General features: G+C 42.7%; 1 protein-coding gene across 1 annotated transcript in view; it reads left to right on the top strand.

The window, feature by feature from the left end:
• Positions 1–22814, top strand: part of ablim1b (actin binding LIM protein 1b) — a 279078-nt gene that overhangs the window by 167289 nt on the left and 88975 nt on the right. The window contains exons 7-8 of the mRNA XM_072239588.1: positions 7242–7329; positions 14127–14185. Coding sequence (XP_072095689.1) covers positions 7242–7329; positions 14127–14185 — 147 coding nt within the window. The remainder of the gene's footprint in view (positions 1–7241; positions 7330–14126; positions 14186–22814) is intronic.

The following is a 22814-nucleotide window of genomic DNA, read 5'->3' as shown; positions in this document are numbered from 1 at the left end:
GCAGATCTAATTGCAGCAGATTTCTGACTTCTGCATTACAATATTGCAGATATATTCATCCCAATCACGTTGACCTGAGCAATGCCATTGCCAGTGGTTCTCTTGGAACTGTACAACACAAAACCAACGTTGTGGTAATATCTACTCAGAATTGCAAACATTCCTGTTTAATGTCATTTCCTGTACAAGGTGCAAGGTGAATGAAATGATTATACCTCTGGATCTGATACAGCACAACAAAGCCACAAACGAGAAAGAACACAGTAATAATAAAACACAATAAATATAAATACATTAGATGGCTTCTATATAGATTGGTTGTACTTCCATAAAGTGACGCATGATGAATGAAGGGAAATAATAAAGTACTGGTAGAGTTGGTGGCTGGAGGCCATACTGCTTGGGGAAGGTGCAATGGCACCTATTTACAGGCATTTCTGATGAAGAATTGTGCTAGTAGTAATTTGGCGTAAAATGCTCTGGTAAAACACTGTTGTGGCTGTTATTTCACAGTTGTTAACAGCCCCTGCCACTCCCTGAGTGACTGGGTGGGCGAGTAAACTACAGCTGCACAATGCAGCTCCCTCCTTTCCCTGAAGATTCAGACTGTTTAGCAGGCAGTGTTGGAGGGTAGCACATTGACACGACTGGCCGTCTGCCATATGTCTTCATTTTGCTTATTTGCTGGGGTCTGCTGTGGCTCAGTGTGTCTGGAAAACATTCAACCAGCAAGTGGGCTACTTCTTATCAATCTTCTCCTTTCCCTTCATTCAAAGGCATGGCCCTCCTGCCTCAGTGGACAATTATGACCATCTGATGTACTGAGCAAAGCCTTAGATTTTGTTTCTCAGATAAGATGGTAACAATAAACTATTTTACCACAGACTATTGACTAAATCCACTCTTGTTCCCTCTTAGCATGGCTACATGGTCAGTGATAAGATTGCATTTGTTAACCATACAGTAGCGGTTAGCGTAATGCTTCGCAGTGCCACCAGGTCTGAGCAGGGTTTGATTCCTGCCACCATCTGTAAGGAGTTTGTCCATTCTCCCCCGATCACATGAGTGTACAGTAGCGGTTAGCGTAACACTCTACAGTGCCAGCAACCCCTGAGCGGGATCTCATTTCTGCCGTTGTCTGTAAGGTGTTCATCCATTCTCCCCCGATCATGAGAGTTTCCTCTGGGTGCTCTGGTTTCCTCCCACTGTCCAAAGATGTGTGATTAAGGTTAGTGAGTTGTGGGCAGTTGCAGGCTGTCCTCAGCACAATCTGCGGACTGTGTTGGTCTTTGACACAAATGACATACTTCATTGTTTTAATGTAATAAGTAAAGCTAAACTTCAACAAAGCCAATATCAAAGTTATATAGCTATATGCTCATGATTATGGATTCATTTCCAATATACATTGTGTACCAATGAGAATGAATCAGATGATGCTCTGCAAATTTGATCATTTCAGTTTGAATGTTCTGTGAGGTGAAGCAGGATCAGACTTCGATTCGCCTCTCATTCTTGTCTGGCCTGGAATGAAATCAAAGATTCAAAGTACATTTATTATCAAAGTATGTATGCAGTATACAACCCTGAGATTCATCTTCCTCACAGACAGCCATGAAACAAAGGAACACTATAGAACCCATTCGAAGAAAACATCAAACAGCCGATGTGCAAAAGAAAGAACAGGTCACGCAAACGACAAAAAAATGAGTGAAAAACACCATGTAAAACATCAAACCACAGAATCATTGAAACAGTCTAGAAACGTTCAGTTTAGTTCAGGTCACTTCAATTTAGTGCTGTGTTGTTCGTTGATGCAGCCACAGAGCCAGTCCGGCCCAATTAAAATTGCACAAAATAGCAATAAAAAAGGAGTAATCAGAAATATATATAATCTGAACTGCAGAGCCCACTTCGCAAACTGCAAATCGGCAAATCGATTAAACCTTTCCCTGGACTCAGGACCCTGGCAGCATTGAGCGAGAGAGAAAGAGAGGGACCGGTCAAACACAGACACCTTCCTCTGGGAGCAGCAAGAGAGAGACCAGTCAATAGGTACAATGGAAAAAGTCACCAGGGAAGCAATTCGTCATTGGCCCATCAGGTCTTCCCGTGAACTATATGTATGCAAATTTTCCTGTAAGCTGGCAGTTGATGGGTAGCAGGGGATGTGAGATGGCTCAGTGTCAGGTTCAAGCAGACTTGACAAGGAAGGTGGAAAGCCTCTGTAAGGCTGGGGGGGGGGCGGGGGTGGGTGTGGTTGGAAAACCAACATTATGATGAATGGTGTAAAGGAAAGGGATTTGGGTGACGTACTGACGAAACTTGGCAAGTGAGACAATGGATTAAGCAGAAATTTTGTGCAGATTTTCTATTTCTGAGAATTATTGCACAAGTGTAGCTGGGAAATTCAGACAGGTTCTATTCAAATCAACCCAATTCAAGTTTAATTGCCATTTAACCATACTTGAATACAGCCAAACGAGACAACGTTACCTCGGGGTCAAGGTACAAAGACACGTTACCAACCGTCACACACAGTAAGCACACACAAACTGATGTCCTGTCCTTACCTGAGTTAGCCCCAGGCCACCCAGAGAGTAATGAGGAAGATTGAGTTTGAATATTGGAGGGGGTCCCACAGTTATTAAATAATTGACCCCGAGCAAGACTGAAAAGATTTAAGAGTTAATACTCCAAATGACTCTAGAGCTGGATCTTGCATTAATACAGGGGAAGTATTAAAAATAATTCCCAACCTTTTTTTATGCTGTGAACTCTTACCATTAACCGAGGGGTCCACAGACCCCAGGTTGGGAATCCCTGTGATTGTAATATCTGCAGAATATATATATGCGTATGTTGGCGCGTGGCCAAGTGATTAAGGTATTGGTCTAGTGATCTGAAGGTCGCCAGTTCGAGCCTCAACTGAGGCAACGTGTTGTGTCCTTGAACAAGGCGCTTAACCACACATTGCTCTGCAACCACACCGGTGCCAAGCTGTATGGGTCCTAATGCCCTTCCCTTGGACAACATCGGTGGCGTGGAGAGGGGAGACTTGCAGCATGGGCAACTGCTGGTCTTCCATATAACCTTGCCCAGCCTGGAAACCTTCCAAGGTGCAATTCCGTGGTCTCGTGAGACTAACAGATGCCTATATATATATATATATATATATATATGTGTGTAACGGATGCCTATATATGTATATGTAAATATTGTTAAACTAGTCTGAGCCTTTGTTGCATGAAGGGAAAGGTGCCAAGGTTGTGTAGCGGTTAGCGAGATGCTGTTACAGCTCAGGGCATTGGAGTTCAGAGTTCAATTTTGGTGTTCTCTGTAAGAAGTTTGTACGCTCTTTCCCACGACTGTGTGTGTTTGCTCCGGGTGCTCTGGTTTCCCCCCACAGTCCAAAGACATACCAGTTTAGTCGTTGTAAATTAGGCTAGGGTTAAATGGGTGGGTTGCTGGGTGGTGCAATTCGAAGGGCTGGAAGGGTCTTATGCGGTGTATGTAAACAAGTGTATTGACACTGCACAATGGGCACTGATAGATGGGACATCCACGTGGAGTGATTAGGTGTGTTCCTGTGCTCGGTGACTGACTCCATGACACACTCGATCTTTTGCTTATGCGCATAGTGTAAAATGGAGCTTTTACAAACATTTGTGCAAGGTTTTTAGACCTAAAACCCTCCTCATCTTATTCCACCTCACCTGGGTCCACCAATCATCTGCTAGCTCCTACTCACCCTTTCCTGTCACCCTTTTCTATTGGTTATCTCCCCTCTGTCTTTCATTACAGAAGAAAGGTCTCAATTTGAAACATTGCCCATCCACTTCTGTCCACAGATGCAGCCAGAATTGCCGTGTTGTTCCAGCATGTCATGATCTGCAAACAGAGAATGTCAGAGATGCTCAGCAGGCTCTGTGGAGAGAGAAACACACTTCACATTTCAGGTTGATGAAAGGGACTCTTTTTCTTTCTTCACATATGCTGCCCAATCAGCAACACCTCATATTCTGTCTGGTAGCCTCCAACCTAACGGCACCAAGATTATTTTTAAAAAACTCCCTCTTTCTTCTTTTATTCCCCACTCTGGCCTCTTGCCTCTTCTTGTCACCTGCCTATCATCTCCCCCGGAGCTCCTCCTTCTCCACTTTCTCCCATGGTCCACTCTCCTCTCCTGTCACATCACTTCTCCAGCATTTTACCCTTCCTACTCACCTTCCCTTCCCCAATCTTTTTATTCTGGCATCTTTCTCCTTCCTTTCCCAGCCAGAAACATCAACTCTTTATTCATTTCCTTGGATGCTCCTTGACCTGCTGAGTTCCTCCGGCATTTCGTGTGAGTTGCTTTAGATTTCCAGCATCTGCCGAATTTCTTGCGTTTGTGATTTGTTGCCAGGTATTTCCAGCACTTTTCCTGATTTTTTTTTCATATTCTTATTTTCAGCATCTTGGTTACACATTCCAGATGTTATCCCCATTTCCCAAGTGTAACTCTGTACATTGACATATTTAAATATTGTGTCTAAAGCACACTTGGATTGTGAATTTTGTTTTAAACAATGCACTCTGAGATCTATATACATTAGCTCAAGTTACCCTGATAACTATTCCACACACTACACTACACAGCAGCACTGAAAGCTTAGGAAGAATTGGTGTTTGCTAATGTGACAGATTGCAACTTGGCTTGCATTAGAAATTTATTCCTGTCACCTCATTGGTTACCAAGGCAACTAGTGAGTCAAGGAGGACAATTAAAGAGCATTGTTACTTTTGTTTCCAAGGAGCTGAAATGTGGAAGATCTCCAAGTTTCACAGTTGAGAATGCAGTTTTAAGTATCTTGTCTCTTTGAACTTACAACTTTGTGCAGTGTCCAAAACCCTGCCCCCCACTAATGCCCTGTGGAGAATGTTCACTGTAACTACAGACAACACAAAAAATGCTGGTGAACGCAGCAGGCCAGGCAGCATCTCTAGGAAGAGGTACAGTCGACGTTTCGGGCCGGGACCCTTCGTCAGGACTAACTGAAAGAAGAGATAGTAAGAGAGTTGAGAGGGGGAGGGGTAGATCCGAAATGATAGGAGAAGACAGGAGGGGAGGGGTGGATCTAAGGCTCTCCTCCCCCCTTCTCTTTCTCCCCAGGCTTCCCGTCCCATGATCCTCTCCCTTCCCCAGCTCTTAGGTCCACCTCTCCCTTCCTGTCTTCTCCTATCATTTCGGATCTACCCCTCCCCCTCCCACTTTCAAATCTCTTACTATCTCTTCCTTCAGTTAGTCCTGATGAAGTGTCCCGGCCCGAAACATCTTCCCATAGATACTGCCCGGCCTGCCACGTTCACCAGCATTTTTTGTGTGTGTTGCTTGAATTTCCAGCATCTGCAGATTTCCTCATGTCTGCAGACATCCCACCCTGAAAAAACTCATTTCAGGGAGGTAGTACCCCACCCCCCCAACCCCATATTCCACCCCCCCCCATCGACCTCCAAAAGTGTATGTAATACTTTGTTTAGTGATTTTGTCTAATCTGTAAACCAAGTTGGGTATATGCAGCAAATGTGACATTAAAATATGTACTTATATTATATTATCATGTTTATTCTATTACAACTTTAAGCAAGTCTACAGGGAGTTTGGCCTCATCACGTAGGACAATAGTGTAGCTCCGTGGCAGCTCGCCAGCTAGTTTAAATCAGGGGTCCACAAACCATTAAATGCATCGCGGACCGGTTTAATATTGACAATATTCTTGCGGACCAGCCGACCCTGGGGTGGGGGGGGGGTGTTAATCACAACCAGAATGTAGGTGATAAGTCAACTATAAGTCACTTGTAAGTGGCTAATGCACTCAATTTCGTTTCTAAAGGGGTTTACCTAATGAACTTAATATTAAACGCATACTTTCCTCGCATGAATGTAGTGATAAGTCAATTATAACAGTGGTCCCCAACCTCCGGGCCGCGAAGAATGCAGCGGTACAGCGGTAGCCAGAACACACCCAGCACATCTTTATGAAAAAAGCCGAAATAAACAAGTTAATTGATTAGGTGCTGCCCGGCACGTAAATGTCGGCCCAGATCAGAAATGACGCAATCAGCAATTGCCTCTGATCTGGGCCGACATTTACGTGCCGGGCGGCACCTAGTTAATTAGCTTGTTTATTTTGGCTTTTTTCTTAAAGATGTGCTGGGTGTGTTCTGGCTACCGCTGTACCGTTGTATTCTTCGTGGCTCGGAGGTTGGGAACAACTGAATTATAAGTCACTTATAAGTCAATAGCATCATAACATTTTAAGTAACGTTTGGATATTAAACACACAGCGCATATTTTCCTCATATGAACATATAAAATCATTGCAACACACCAATATCGCTGAATCAGTGGGAGCCCTGAGCTTGTTTTCCTGCAACAAGACGGTCCTATCGAGAGGTGATGGGAGACAGCGATACTCGAAGGGGGTTCCTTATGTCCAGTCTATTCTGCAATTTAGTTTTCGTTGCATTCATTACAGAAAACTCCACTTCGCAGAAATATGTTGGAAATGGAAGAAACGTTTTCAGTGCTTTCGTGGTTATCTCAGGATATTCAGCCTTGACTTTGATCCAGAATGCTGGCAGAGATGTTATGTCAAACATACTTTTCAGCCCACTGTCATTTGCAAGCTCGAGGAGTTGATCTTCTTCCCGCACTGACATGGAAGACTCACCGGGGACATTCACAAATGGGTCACGGACCCATTCCTTTGCATGTCTTGGATCACTGATGACCTCGCGTGCGTTAAAATTCAACAGTGCGTGACAGGGAATGAGGAAAGGTGCAGCTGACTCATATCATTTCATATCACCAAATCATATTGTTTCCTTGCGGCCCGGTGGTTGGGGACCACTCTTAGCACGAAGAGAGACCAATCAGGATGCTCGCTCTCCCTCTCAAAAAAATCGCTTTCCAGGACATTGTGTATAATTTCCGGGCATCAGGGAGCCACTATCGATATGCGGGAGACTCCCCGAACTTCCGGGGGAGGTGAGGTGTCTGTGTCTGTAACTACAGAATTCATTTTGAGAACTGGAAGCACTAATCCTAGGATCGCTGTATGAATCTAATTGGAAACTGTCACTTTTTAACTTTCCAAGTTTGTACCTTTGTGATTGTTCAAGACCACTGTAGGATTTGATTTGTGCACTGTTGTTCTCTAGTGCAGAATAGTAACAGCGTTTTTCTTTGGATCTAGGCAGGAGACAAACACTATCACCCGAGCTGTGCACGATGCAGCAAATGCAACCAGATGTTCACAGAAGGGGAAGAAATGTACCTGCAAGGTAAGATGCAGCATCTTCTTTCAAATGATTGAAGTGTTTATTTTGTTCAAGATTAGAAATAGGACAATGGGAAATTTTAGGTGCTTATTTCTGCACTTTATACTGGCTGTCCCTCTTCTACTCTTTCAGTGCAGATGGAGAGTCTCAACATGAAACTTCGACTGTCTGTTTCTCCTCTCCAGATGCTGCCTGACCCACTCAGTTCCTCCAGCAGCTGACTTTTAGATGCAGATTTCAGCATCTGCATTAACTATAAGTATTCGTTTCCCTCAGTTGCTCAGTGACAGTGCTGAGCGTCTTTAGGCCAGGCATATCACAGCATATAGCAGACCGACTCCCACTGAACACTGCTAACACAGTACCCCAACCTTACTGGAGTATAGCCTTCTTTTTATGGGAAGTCAATTGAATATGAACAAAGTTAAGATTGTGAAGTTTGTTCCAGAGAGGCTTATAAATAAGACCGAGAGAGAGATTTTTCACCCTTTCATCCAAGATTAATTTGAATCCAGCCCAGAATCACTCAGTCTTTCTGTATCCTAAACCAACAGGCTTAATTGAGACTTGTGCATTTAATTCCAGTTCTATTAACCAAGGTGAATAAGATAAATTTCAAAGTACATTTATTATCAGAGTGTGTATACATTTATACAATCTTGAGATTGGTCTCCTTACAGACAGCCATAAAACAAAGAAACCCAAATGAACCCACTTCAAAAAAAAGACCCAATGTTCAGAGAAAAAAAGCATGCAAACAGTAAACACAAGCAAATAGCATTCTGAACTGAAGTCCACGAAGAGATTCCATCTACAGACCCTTATCAGCGGAGAGCTGAGTAAGCCTCACAGAGCAGAGAGCAGAACTGGTTCTACCCTCACCTCGGGTCCCAACACCCTGACCATTTTAATCTGGCCCGATGCTTAAATCGTCATCCAAACATCAGGTCTGTTGCTTTGAAATGCTCTGGGGCCTGGAACCTGCCACATCGGTTTGGCCTCTACCCGACCTTTCCAATTCAGCCGGTGCTTAAATTGAATTGGATGCAAAGATGAAAGAAAAACTGACAGGACTAGAAGTCCTAAGTAAATTGGAAATTTCAGGAAATCCTTGATGCAGAAACCATCAATGGAGTAGAAGAATTTTTATGGAGCAATTATAACCGTCCTTCAAAAGCATAATAAACCAGAAATGATATGGAGCTCATTTCAGCAGCACTTAATGTATAAAGGGACAGAAATGAAATAGAGTATTGCCTGAGGCCCCCTTTAAATCTCATAATGATAAATCGTTACTTGCCACAACTTCTGTCTTTGAGAGGTGGTGGAATAGGACCGTATAGAGTGGGCAAAAATGGGAGAAATGAAGTTGCATGCTTCTAATGCAGTGGAGAAAAAATCTGTGCTATGTAACCAGACATTTTGTGAAATCCTGGATGAGGAAGTTTTTACCATATCCACATGAAAGAATGAAGGTTCAAACCACATGACGATCTTGTTCCAACTTTGATACTCTGTAGGAGCAACTTGTCACGGACTGTATTACAGAGGAGGAGGTGTTTGCTGTCTTGAGGCAAAGTAGGGTGGATAAATCCTCGAGGCTTGACAAGCTGTTCCCTCAGCCCTTGTGGAAGGATAGTGCAGAAATTGCAGGTTCCTAACAGAGATAATTTTTGCAGTGGGTGACATGCCGGAAGATTGAAGGAGAGCTAATGTTGTTCCCGTAATTCAGAAAAGCCCTCAGAATAAGCCATAAAATTAAAGGCCAGTGGTCTCCCCCATCTTCTTTGGCTCCATGCATAGATGACTAATCTGATCTTCAAGAGGACGAATTTTTACCTTGCCATCCTTTTACTCTTAGTATATCTGTAGAAGCCCTTGGAATTTTCCTTTATCTTGGCTACTGGAGCAATCTCATACCGCCTTTTAGCCCTCCTGATTTCTTTCTTAAATGTTCTCTTGCATTTCTTACACTCCTCAAGTACTTCATTTGTTCCTTCCTGCTTTTTCCTGCCACGTACCTCCTTCTTAATGTGCACCACAGTATCTCTCAAAAACCAGGGTTCCCTGAATTGGTTATCCATAACTATATTGAAAGCAATGTGTTCCCCTACACAACCTTCTGTCACCTTCCCTGTCTCATTCCCTAATAGGAGAACTAGTATCACACTCCCTCTAGGTGAGACCACTGTGTGTTAGGAAACTTTTCTGAACCCATTTGACAATCTCAATCCCATCCAGCCCTTTTACAGTATGTGAGTACCAATCAATATGTGGAAAATTAAAATCATCATTAAGTAATGAAAGTGTCGACTATTTTCTAAGTGGAGAGAAAATGCAAAAAAAAGAGGCGCAAAGGGAGTTGGGAGTTGCTTGTGCAAGATTCCCTAAAGGTTAATTTGCAGGTTGAGCAAATTGATGAGGAAGGCAAATGCAATGTTAGCCTTCATTTCAAGAGGATTAGAATATAAAAGCAAGGATATAATTTTCAGTCTTTATTAGGCACTGGTGAGCCCCACTTGGACTATTGTAAGCAGTTTAGGCCCCTTGTTTAAGAAAAGATGTGCTGACATTGGAGAACATTCAAAGTAGGTTTATGAAAATGATTCCGGGACTGAAAGGCTAATCACATGAGGAGTGTTTGATGACTCTGGGCTTGTACACGCTGAAATTCAGAAAAATGAGGGGAGTTCTCATTGAGACTATCAAATGTTGAAAGGCCTCAACAGAGCAGATTTAAAGACAATATTCCCTATGGTGGGCAGTCTAAAACCAGAAGCTACAGCCTCAAAATAGAGGGACGTCCATATAGAACAGAGATGAGAGGAATTGTTTTAGCCAACAAGTGGTGAATCTGTGGAATTCATTGTCACAGGAGGCTGTGGAGGCCATGTCATTGGGTACACTTGAAGAGGTTGATAGGTTCTTGATCAGTCAGGGCTTGAAGGGATTTGGGGAGAAGGCAGGAGATTGGGCTGAGAGGGAAATGGATCAGCTATGATGAAATGGCAGAGCAGATTTAATTCTGCTCCTACAGTGCCTATAAAAAGTATTCACCCCTTTTGGAAGTTTTCATGTTTTATAACATTGAATCACAATTGATTTAATTTGGCTTTTTTGACACTGATCAACAGAGAAAGACTTTCGTGTCAAAGTGAAAATAGATCTTTACAAAGTGATATAAATGAATTACAAATATTAAATACAAAATAAGTGATTGCATAAGTATTCACCCCATTCAAGTCAGTATTTAGTAGGCGTACATTTGGCAGCAATTGCAGCCTTGAGTCTGTGTGGATAGATCTCAATCAGCTTTGCACATCTGGGCACTGCAATTTTTCCCTATTCTTCTTTTCAAAACTCCTTAAGCTCTGTCAGGTTGCATGGGGATCGTGAGTGAACAGTTCTTTTCAAGTCCAGCCGCAAATTCTCAGTTGGATTAAGGTCTGGACTCTGACTTGGCCACTCTAGGACACTAACTTTGTTGTTTTGAAGCCGTTCCTGTGTAGCTTTGGCTTTATGGTTGGGGTCATTGTCTTGCTGGAAAACAAATCTTCTCCCAAGTCACAGTTGTCTTGCAGACTGCATCAGGTTTTTCTCCAGGATTTTCCTGTATTTTGCTGCATTCATTTTACCCTCCATCTTCACAAGCCTTCCAGGGCCTACTGCAGTGAAACATCCCCACAGCATGATGCAGCCACCACCATGCTTCATGGTAGGGATGGTGTTTGACTTATACCAAAAATAGCATTTAATCTGAAGACTCAATTGAAGAGCTTAATTTTGGTTTCATCAGACCATAGAACCTTCTTCCGGCTGACTTCAGGGTCTCCCACGTACCTTCTGGCAAACACTAGCCGAGATTTCATGTGAGATTTTTTTCCAACAGAGACTTTCTCTTTGCCACTCTCCCTTTAAGCTGCAACAGGTGAAGCACCCAGGCAACAGTTATTGTATGCACAGTCTCTCCCATCTCAGCCACTGAAGCTTGTAACTTCTCCAGAGTTGTCCTAGGATTCTTGGTGGCCTCCCTCACTAGTCCGCTTCTTGCACGGTCACTCAGTTTTTGAGGAAGGCTTGCTCTAGGCAGATTTACAGCTGTGCCATATTCTTTCCATTTCTTGATGATTGACTTAACTGTACTCCAAGGGGTATTCAGTGACTTGGAAATTTTCTTGTATCTATCTCCTGGTTTGTGCTGTTCAATCACCTTTTCACAGAATTGCTTGGCATGTTCTTTTGTCTTCATGGTGTAGTTTTTGCTAGGATGCTGACTTACCAGCAGTTGGACCTTCCAGATACAGATGTATTTTTACTTCGGCTGTCCATCGATTTTCGATGATGACTGAGGCCTAGGCAAGGTTGTATGGAAGACCGGCAGTTGCCCATACTGCAAGTCTCCCCTCTCCACACCACCGATGTTGTCCAAGGGAAGGGCACTAGGACCCATACAGCTTGGCACTGTTGTCATCGCAGAGCAATGTGTGTTTAAGTGCCTTGCTCCAGGACACAACGCGCTGCCTCAGCTGAAGCTCGAACTAGCAACCTTCAGATCACTAGACTGAAGCCTTAACCACTTGGCCACGTGCCACACGTATTTTTACTGCAGTCAATTGAAACACCTTGACTGCACATAGGTGATCTCCATTTAACTAATTATGCAACTTCTAAAACCAATTGGCTGCACCAGTAATGATTTGCGGTGTCATATTAAAGGGGGTGAATACTTATGCAATCAATTATTTTGTGCTTTATATTTGTGATTAATTTAGATCACTTTGCAGAGATCTGTTTTCACTTTGACATGAAAGAGTTATTTTCTGTTATCAGTGTAGAAAAAGCCAAGTTAAACCCATTGTGATTCAATGTTGTAAAACAATAAAACATGAAAACTTCCAAGGGGGTGGAGGTAAATACTTTGTAGAGGCACTGAATATATTCTGGTTTTATGATTCTCATGTAAACACGAGGAATTCTGCAGATGCTGGAAATTCAAGCAACACACATCAAAGTTGCTGGTGAACGCAGCAGGCCAGGCAGCATCTCTAGGAAGAGGTACATTCGACGTTTCGGGCCGAGACTCTTCGTCAGGGTCTTGGGCCGAAACATCGACTGTACCTCTTCCTAGAGATGCTGCCTGGCCTTCTGCATACACCAGCAACTTTGATGTGTGTTGTTATGATTCTCATGATTCACTTGAACTCCACAAGCAGTCCTACATCACAAGGCCCTGTGAATCCCTTCCTAACTAACCACCTGCCAGCAGGTGAATCTAGCTTCACATGGGAAGACAGGGCAGTTTGTAGTTCTCTGCCATCATGACATCTCACGCATCCCAAATACACATCACACGTATACTCCAATTTAATGTTGGGGTTATAGAGTATGTGTATAACAATATACTGTACAATGTGTGTGTCACTCTGTCTCCCCCTCACTCATTGAACGGCATTGTAGATGTATGGTGCACAGATTGCCATTTCAGTTGTCAAAACAAAAACTCTTATTTTGGAACATAATTACAGAAACCTGCACTTTGAATTGTATAATTTTGATGATGATTGAATTTGGTCCACCGTAACTGAACCTCCCTTCTGATATTGGGCAGTTCAAATGTGGGACAGGGCTTGGTTCCAAGTCAAACTTCTACTTCAGGCGTTCCCAACATAGGGTCCACATACCCCTTGGTTAATGGTAGGAGTTCATGGCATAATTAAGGTTGGGAACCCCTGTTCTGCTTGAAACCAATCACAATTAGCATGGTTCAGGAGCTTTTATTTTTTGCAGCAGATGCCCCAGATATAATGTTCCTCATCCACTGGTGCAATTGGCTCCAACTTATAGTCTACCTCTCCATATGCCTAGGATCACATAACCCATTGATTGTACAGCTGGCAGTGTTCATTTTCTCAGGCAGCAGTTTAAAACCCTGAGAAAACAAGTAATTAAATAAATTTCTGTAACTTTTCCCCCTCTAGGCATGCTGTTTTCACTGAATCTGCAGGGAGATTAGTTACACTGAAATCATGGGCCTTTATAAATAATACATAATAATAAAAAACTGTGAATTGCAGTAAGGTGTGTGTGTGTGTTGTTCAATAAGTAGTGCAAAAAATATAGTGTTGATCAGTTCAATGCTCATTCAGGAATCTTATAGCAGAGGGGAAGAAGTTTACACAAAGATTAGCTCTGATCTGGAATTCTCTGCCTTTGGAATAGTGGAAGCAGTATCAATTGATATCTTAAAAGAAGGAATTGGATGGACGGTCAAAAGAGGATGAATTGCAAGGCTCCAGAGAAAAAGTAGGTTTATAGGACAGGGATGCTTTACTGTTAGCTCATAGAGACTTGATGGGCTGAAGTGCCTTCCTGCACCGTACCAACACTGTGATTCTAAAACAATTATTATTTGAAATAAATGTTTTTTTATGAATGCTCTTGCTCTTAAATAAATATAATATTTTACCTTTGTCAGGTCCTCCCATAGTTTATCATCAATGCCAGTAGGATAGCTGTTTAGCTGCATTGTTAGGATGGTATTCTGTGGGAATGGTCGTGAACATTTTTGATTAAACACTTTGTTGTTTTATAAGGTTTCATGTTGTTTTCTTTGTGTAAGTTATTCTGCTGTGTAGCATTAACAATTCAAACTGAATTGAGTAATGTAGTACAAACATGAGATTCTGCAGATGCTGGAAATCAATGCAGTACGAGACGATGCAAATACAGTTCAGTCATTGAAACTAACCGTTTGGTCTGTGGAGTTTAATGTTCACTTTCTATTTGTCTCTCAATAATAGGCTCAACGGTTTGGCATCCCGATTGTAAAAAGTCTACCAGGGCTGAAGAAAAGCAAAGGGTGAGCTCATTCTGAGAATAGACTGGTCTGTGTTTAAAAATCTACATTCATAAAACCTTGTTACTACCAGTTTGGTTTAAAAAATCGAAATTGTTTAAGTCATTTCCTGTACTCAAGTGTAAGGCGAGCCAAACAATTGTTACTCTGAATCCGTTCCAGTACAAAAAGCCCACAAAAATATAAAGAACATAATAATAATAATAAGACACACAATAAAACATAAGTGCATAAGATAGCTTATAAACATAGATTGTATGTCCATAAAGTGACTCTAGGTCGTACATAAGGTGACTGACAGGAAATAATTAAGTATCACGTGGAGGTGTTGATCAGCCTTACTACTTGGGGAAAGTAACTGTTTTTGAGTCTGGTGGTCCTGGCGTGGAAGCTACGTAGCCACCTCCCTGATTGGTGTGGGACAGACAGAGCAGGGTGGGACCCTTCATGATGTTTCTAGCCCTTTTCCAGCACTTTTCTGTTTATATGTCGCTAATGGCATGTAGGCTGGTGCCTATGATGCGTTGGGCAGTTTTGACTACCTGTTGGGGAAACAGTCTTAGCGCTGCTTCATCAATTCTGCTCTTAGTTGCCTCTTCAGTCTAAGTCAGGAAGGATTTGTTGATGTGAAACACTCCTTAGAGAAGCTTCTTTGTGAAGAATGTGTCCTCTGTTAACATTATTGTAAGAAGTGGATGTGTAGAAGTATTTATCAGGAGGGGAAAAACTGATCGAGTTGCTATCTTTCAACTCTGGTATGTTTATCATCTGTGTTAAAGGGTTAATCTGATACACAACAATCACAGGTCACCAATGAAAACTCATCCAATTGGATAAAGGAAGTAATCAGAATTGTTGTTTATAATAATCATAACATTTAATTTAAGAACACAAGTACAGACCCTTCGGCCCATAATCTTATGCCAAATTAATTAAATTAGTAATCAAATACCCAACTAAATGAATGCCTTCTGCCTGCACATGTTGAGGTAATTTCATTTCCTGTGCGAGCCTCTTGAATGCCTCTGTTGTATTTGCCTCCATCACCACCTTGGCAGCCCATTCCAGGCACTCACAAATCTTTGGAATTTGGAATCGATTGTTATGGATGAGATTACAGAGTACCTGGAGGCACATGACAAGATAGGCCAAAGCCAGCATGGTTTCCTGAAAGGAAAGTCCTGCCTGACAAACCTACTGTAATTCTTTGAGGAAATTACAAGCAGGGTAGACAAAGGAGATGCACTAGACGTGGTATACTTGGATTTTCAGAAGGCCTTTGACAAGGTGCCGCACATGAGGCTACTTAGCAAGATGAGAGCCCATGGAATTACAGAGAAGTTACTAGTGTGGGTGGAGTATTGGCTGGTCGGCAGAAAATCAAGAGTGGGAATAAAGGGATCCTATTCTGGCAGGCTGCCGGTTACCAGTGGAGCTCCACAGGGGTCGCTGTGGGACCGCTGCTTTTTACAATGTATGTCGATGATTCAGACTGCGTTATTAATGGACTTGTGGCTAAATTTGCCGATGATACAATGATAGGTGGAGGAGCGGGTAGTGTTGAGGAAACAGAGAGCCTGCAGAGAGACTTAGATAGTTTAGGGGACTGGGCAAGGAAGTGGCAAATGAAATACAATGTTGGAAAGTGTATGCTCATGCACTTTGGTGGAAGAAATAAATGGGCAGACTGTTATTTAGATGGGGAGAGAATTCAAAGTGCAGAGATACAAAGGGTCTTGGGAGTCCTTGTGCAAGATACCCTGAAGGTTAACCTCCAGCTTGAGTCGGTTGTGAAGAAGGCAAATGCAATGTTGGCATTCAATTCTAGAGATATAGAATATAAGAGCAGGGATGTGATGTTGAAGCTCAATAAGGTAGTCGTGAGACCACACTTGGAGTATTGTCTGCTGTTTTGGGCTCCTTATTTTAGAAAGGATATACTGACATTGGAGAGAGTTCAGAGAAGATTCATGAGAATGACTCCAGTAATGAAAGTGTTACCATATTGGGAACGTCTGGCAGCTGTTGGGCTGTATTCCCTGGAGTTCAGGAGAATGAGGGGGGATCTCATAGAAACATTCCAAATGTGAAAAGGCATGAACAGGTCAGATATGGCAAAGCTATTTCTCTTGGTAGCGGAGTCTAAGACAAGAGTGCATGAGTTCAGGATTCAAAGACGTCCATTTAGAACTGAGATGCAGAGAAATTACTTCAGTCAGAGGGCAGTAAATCTGTGGAATTTGTTGCAACGAGCGGCTATGGAGGCCAAGTCATTGGGTGTATTTAAGACAGAGATAGATAGGTTCTTGATTAGCCAGGGCATCAAAGGGTATGGGGTGAAAGCAGGGGAGTGGGGATGACTGGAAGAATTGGTTCAGCCTATGATTGAATGGCGGAGCAAACTCAATGGGCTGAATGGCCTACTTCTGCTCCTGTATCTTAGGTCTTATTATATCTCCTTCAACTTTCCTCCTCTCACCTTAACTGTGTGCTCTCTGGTATCAGACATTTCCATCCTGGGGAAAAAGATACTAGCTGCCTAGTCTATCTCATAATTTTATAAACCTCTATCAGATCTCCCCTCAAACTGCACCAGTCTAGAGAAAACGATTTGGGTTTGTTTAACCTCTTCTTTTAGCACATGCCCTCTCATCCAGGCAGCCTACTGGTAAACCTCTTCTGCACCCTAGTCACTTCTACACTTCTGACACTACTGAAGGCTTTTTGTTGGCAACTTACAACTCCAAGTTTCATATTCTTTTCTTCAACAGGGCAATGGCGCCGCATGGCCGATGTAAGAGTTTTAAAAACCGATTTTGGATCTCAAAATTTGTGCAGCAGCAAGGGGCTTATGAACATTTCATTTGATACTTAAAAACAGTGATGCCACATCGATATTCATAAAATGCAAATCAGCAAGAGAAAAGTTTGATATTGAACGGGCAAGAGATGTGAAGTATTCAGAGTGTCTTGATGTATGATTCGCAAAAGGATAGTAAACAGATATAGCAAGTAATTAGGGAAGCTAGTGGTTATGCTTTGTAACTTTAAAACATTAAACTAATTCAAAGGAAGTCACAGGAGTCTGAAATGTGAGTTTAACTCCATGTTTACTTTAAGTAAGGTGAGCATGTTACACATGATAGCGTGGTGACGTAGGCAATTCATAATAAATATAACCATAATCATGATGTAAACAATGGAGAATGCTTAATCAAACAATATATTTTCAAGATAACTCAAATATTACTAAAATATTAAATACACAACACTAATGGTATTATTGATTACAAACGCAGATGAAATTATGTGGAGAGAACGTTTCCTTTTGTGGGAGAATTTAGAGCTGGGGGTCACTCTTTAAAAGTAATGGTTGTTCATTTAAAGAAGTAAGGTGATGTTTTTTTCTCTCTCTTTCTCAGAGGTCATGAGTGTTTGGATCTCTTCCTGAAATAATGCTGGAAGCAGAGACCGAATATCTTTAGGATAGAAAATAAATTTTTGATAAGCAAGTGAGTGTAATGATATCAGTGGCAGGCAGGAAGGCAACATTGAGTTTACTGTCAGGTCAGTCGTGATAATATTGAACGACAGAGCAGGTTCGGGGATCCTGCTTGAGGAACTTGTTACAGGAAGGAAAGGTTCCAGACATATCAAATAAGCAGGAGTGGGGCTTGAACACCAGTCTCTGTTGGTTGGGGTTGACTATGGATGTTGTGTCCTAGCTGTCAAAGTCGATATGCAAGCCAGGGCAGGATGGTACGGAGAGTGAGCTGTTGCCCAGGCAGCACACTCCCCCTCTCCACACAGCTGATGAATCCAAAGGAATGGCAGAGACCGAAACAGTTTGGTACCAGCAATATTGCTGGAGTTGTCAGTCGGCATTGAACTCAACGTAGGACTGTCTTAGGGACTCCAGCTCTGCAGTTTTCCTCGGGAATTACTCCCAAAGCTTTCCCCACAGTGAAGCTTTGAGATCAGAGATTTTCGTCTCCTAGATGAGCTGCCAATAATGGCTGACGAGCCTCATCTGCCTGAAACCCAACAATTGTTCTGTATTATTCGGAATTCATTGATGACTTGGACATATTGTTGGTTACTAGCTGGAGATTTTCAACTGTGCTCATAACGTGATTTATTGGAGTCACCCTGAGGCTGCACAGTGATTACTGCTTCACCCAATCTGGGTGGTTAAATCTTGGCTTTGAGCCTTGCTCAGATGCCTCTCCTCTCACTGGATGTCACTGTGAACACATAAGATCAATATTTATTTAAGAAAATTAATTGGTTCTCCTCCAGATGTAAAACAAATAAAACTCAGTTCAGAATCATTGAGTCGTGGCAGACAATTTTCAGAGGAAACTGGGATTTTAACCCGAAATTACAGGGAGTGACTTAACATGTTCGACGTTTCTCCTGCCTGTCAGCTTTTTTTTAAGATTAGAAAGTTACTGGGATATTTATAGCACTGAAACTGTTTGGAGTTCACTTTGTGTAGATGCAGACCTTGCATCCAGATTTATTACCCAACAGTGGGCAAAATGATAAATATTGGAGGCAAGGTTCACTCAGCTTAAACCAGAATGTCCACTGTTATGTACTATGTACAGGAAGAGATTATTAATCTCAAATCTAAAGTGGGAGCAATGAATGTCTGGAAATAGTCAAAATGGAATAGGCTTATCCTTGTAACAAGGAATTCAATATAGTCAGAGGAATTGCTGAAATGTAAGCTTAGGAAATGTTTGGGAGAAGTTCCAGAGAAAGGGAATCAAATTCACAAGATGTTCATGGACGATAATCCTTCAAATGGAGAAGAGGCCAATTAGTTTGAAGACCCACCAATTAATCTGCAGAAAAATCTGGCTTTGAAGTTGCAGTTGGCAACAGAATTCTGAAGTAATACTATGTTATTTATGCCTTGTAATTATTGCCTTGAATTCATATATGAACAATATAATAGCAGGTTTAGACTGAAACAGGGTGCAATATAATATTGGCCTGTCACTTTGATACCATATCGAACACAGACCTAACTTGTTCCGTTAATTAGTGTGTTAACAGTCAATCAGATACATTCAAGTTTTCAAGAACTTAGCCTGGAAAATGGATCAATTACTGCCTTTTTGTTATGCCCATATCACACTTACAAGCAATTCAACGTGGATTAGACTGACAAAATTGGATGGCATGTGATCCAAATAGTGCTGAAGTGTTCAGAATGGTTGATAACTATAAAGGTAGGATAGTAGCTAGCACAAAGCTATTGCAGCTCGTGGCATCGGAGTTCAGGGTTCAATCCCAGCATCCTGTGTACGGCGTTGCTGTGGAATGCTCCAGCTTCCTCCTGCAATCCAGAGACGTACCTGTTAGTGGGTTAATTGGTCATTGTAAGTTGTCCTGTGATTAGGTCACGGTTAAATCAGGGTTGTCAGCAGTGGCCTGGGCGGTACAGCTCAATGGGCCAGAGGTCCTCTTCGATGCCGTAGCTCTAATTTATTTTTAATTTAACTAATGCTGGAAGCACGATTTTCAGTCAAATTATATGCCACACAGAAAATACTGGAGGAACTCAGCAGGTCAGGTGGCATCCATGGAATAGAGTAAACAGTTTATGCTTTGGGCTGAGACCCTTCTTCAGGACTGAAGGCACCAAATGTATAACATTGAGCACACAAAATAATCTGCAGATGCTGGGGTCAAAGCAACACTCACAACACGCTGGAGGAACTCAGCAGGTCGGGCAGCATCGGTGGAAAAGATCGGTCGACATTTCGGGCCGGAACCCGGTCCTGATGAAGGGTTCCAGCCCAAAACGTCGACCAATCTTTTCCACCGATGCTGCCCGACCTGCTGAGTTCCTCCAGCGTGTTGTGAGTATAACATTGAGCATCTGGTGCCCTTCTCGTTTCTGTACCTTGTTGAAACACAGCTTTGCAATGACCCCCTGAATGACTACAGGAAGACTGTTCATTTTCCCATTCATTCTGCACAGATATCCTTCATGATCCACATGAAGCTTTTGTTCCAAGTGAGTCTGCTTTAGAAAGCTGCCTCAGGGTGACTCGAAGGAGCAGTCCAGCTGTAGGGTAGAGCTGAGTGTGCTACCCGAGAAGTAGTAGTACTGTACAGAGTACTTGATGCTCTCTGGAGAGCTGATGTCAGTTTCATAATGTCCGCATCAGGACAACTCTGAGAAACCTGGATAGACCATGATGCAAAGATCTGCTGGCTCTTGAAAGCAGTATTTCTGTTCAGGAGATGAGGAAATGCTGTGCTAGAACTTTGAAATTCACAGTCAAGATTCAAGATTGTTTAATGTCATTTCATGTGCACTGGTTTAAGGAGAATGAAATAATTGTTACTCTGAATCCGATGCAGGAAGTTTTAAAAAATAGTGGTGGAGAGTAGGTGGAGGTGTTGATCAGTGTTACTGCTTGTGGAAATGAACTGTTTTTGAGTCTGGTGGTCCTGGCATGGATGCTACATAGTCTCCTCCCTGATGGGAGTGGGACAAACAGTCCATGAGCAGGATGTGTGGGATCCTTCATGATGTTACTGACCTTTTTTCGTCTGTATATATGTCCTTGATGGTGGGTAGGCTGATGGCAGTGATGCATTGGGGAGTCTTGACGACGCATTGTAGAGCTTTCCCGTCTGTCGCAGCACAGTTTCCGTACCATGCAGTGATGCAGCTTGTTGCGATGCTCTCTACTGTGTATCTGTAGAATGATGTGAGTATAGATGTACAAAGTCCAGCTCTCTTCAGCCTCCTCAGAAAGTAGAGGCATTGGTGAGCTTTCTTGACTGTGTAGGGTGTGTCCTATGACAGTGAGAGGCTGCATACGATGTGCACTCCCAGGAGTTTGAAACTCTTTCCACTGGTGTGCTGCCGATGAAAAGGATAAAGAGGTTTTTATCATAAAAGATAATAACATAGGGAAGGTACAAGTTGTGGAATCTTACTAGAAAAAAATGTTCCTTTTTGCGTTAGTTATTTTTTTAATTGGTGTCAGTGACTCTGAACACTTTAGGGCAAATTATTGGTTCAACTTCTAGACCTGGAAGTGAACCAGATAACAGAACCTGGTTCCTGTTATGCTTTTATTTTCAGTGAACGAGTGGAAGTTATCTGTACTACATAAGAGGTGTTTCCCTCAGGCCAAGGAGCAGTTGTGAGGGAGGGTATATACCTCGGCTTCTGGAGCAGTCTGGATCAGCCTGACAGGGATATGCAGGTATGGCCCAAGTGCAGACGAAGAGACACTGAGATAATCAGTTCACTGACTTTTAATTGCAACTGTGCAGAATTAAAGGGAGAAGCAGTAAACGTGAGGTCAACAGGGCTACTCACTAAAACACTCAAACTGAAATCTAGTGCTGAGACTGTGGCACAGAAGCAGTAACTTATTACGAAATAAATACTGCGGCTTCACAGCGTCAATCTAAACGGTAGTGTTCTTTCCTGAAAAAAGCCAGAGGTCAGCAGGGAGCATTGACATCGCTGTGCTGTTGGTCAAAGCCCAACAAGACTGAAGCTAAAAGAAGGGAGTTAAATACCACCACAAGGGAACACTAATGGGCTGGATCGTACATACTCACCAGCATGATTGCTGGCCCATTTCAGCTGCCCAGGCTCAGCAGCAGGGCCCATGGTTGTGGCACAACCGCTGTGAAAGAGCAATCTGCTCGGTCCTCCCCTGCGCGAACCACATACTGACATACAGCATCACCTTCTTCAGAATCAAGGCTGTGGCCTACAAGCTCCAAACAACTTTCTGTAAGAGTATTAAGTTAGACTATATTTTTCTTTGGGACGATTTCTACGATAGGCATCAGAGATTCATAGTTCACAGTCATAGTCACAGTCATACTTTATTGATCCGGGGGGAAGTTAGTTTTCGTTACAGTTGCACCATAAATAATTAAATAGTGATAAAACCATAAATAATTAAATAGTAATATGTAAATTATGCCAGGAAATAAGTCCAGGGCCAGCCTATTGGCTCAGGGTGTCTGACCCTCCAAGGGAGGAGTTGTAAAGTTTGATGGCCACAGGAAGGAATGACTTCCTATGACGCTCTGTGCTGCATCTCGGTGCAATGAGTCTCTGGCTGAATGTACTCCTGTGCCCAACCAGTACATTATGTAGTGGATGGGAGACATTGTCCAAGATGGCATGCAACTTGGACAGCATCCACTTGACACCACCGTCAGAGAGTCCAGTTCCATCCCCACAACATCACTGGCCTTACGAATGAGTTTGTTGATTCTGTTGGTGTCTGCTACCCTCAGCCTGCTGCCCCAGCACACAACAGCAAACATGATCGCACTGGCCACCACAGACTCGTAGAACATCCTCAGCATCGTCCGGCAGATGTTAAAGGACCTCAGTCTCCTCAGGAAATAGAGATGGCTCTGGCCCTTCTTGTAGACAGCCTCAGTGTTCTTTGACCAGTCCAGTTTATTGTCAATTCGTATCCCCAGGTGTTTGTAATCCTCCACCATGTCCACACTGACCCCCTGGATGGAAACAGGGGTCACCGGTACCTTAGCTCTCCTCAAGTCTACCACCAGCTCCTTAGTCTTTTTCACATTAAGCTGCAGATAATTCTGCTCACACCATGTGACA

The sequence above is a fragment of the Mobula birostris genome, chromosome 21 (genome assembly GCF_030028105.1).
Source record: "Mobula birostris isolate sMobBir1 chromosome 21, sMobBir1.hap1, whole genome shotgun sequence".
In the NCBI taxonomy this organism is placed as follows: domain Eukaryota; kingdom Metazoa; phylum Chordata; class Chondrichthyes; order Myliobatiformes; family Myliobatidae; genus Mobula; species Mobula birostris.
Note: the sequence above shows the minus strand (reverse complement) of the source record. Positions and strands in the feature narration are given on the sequence as shown.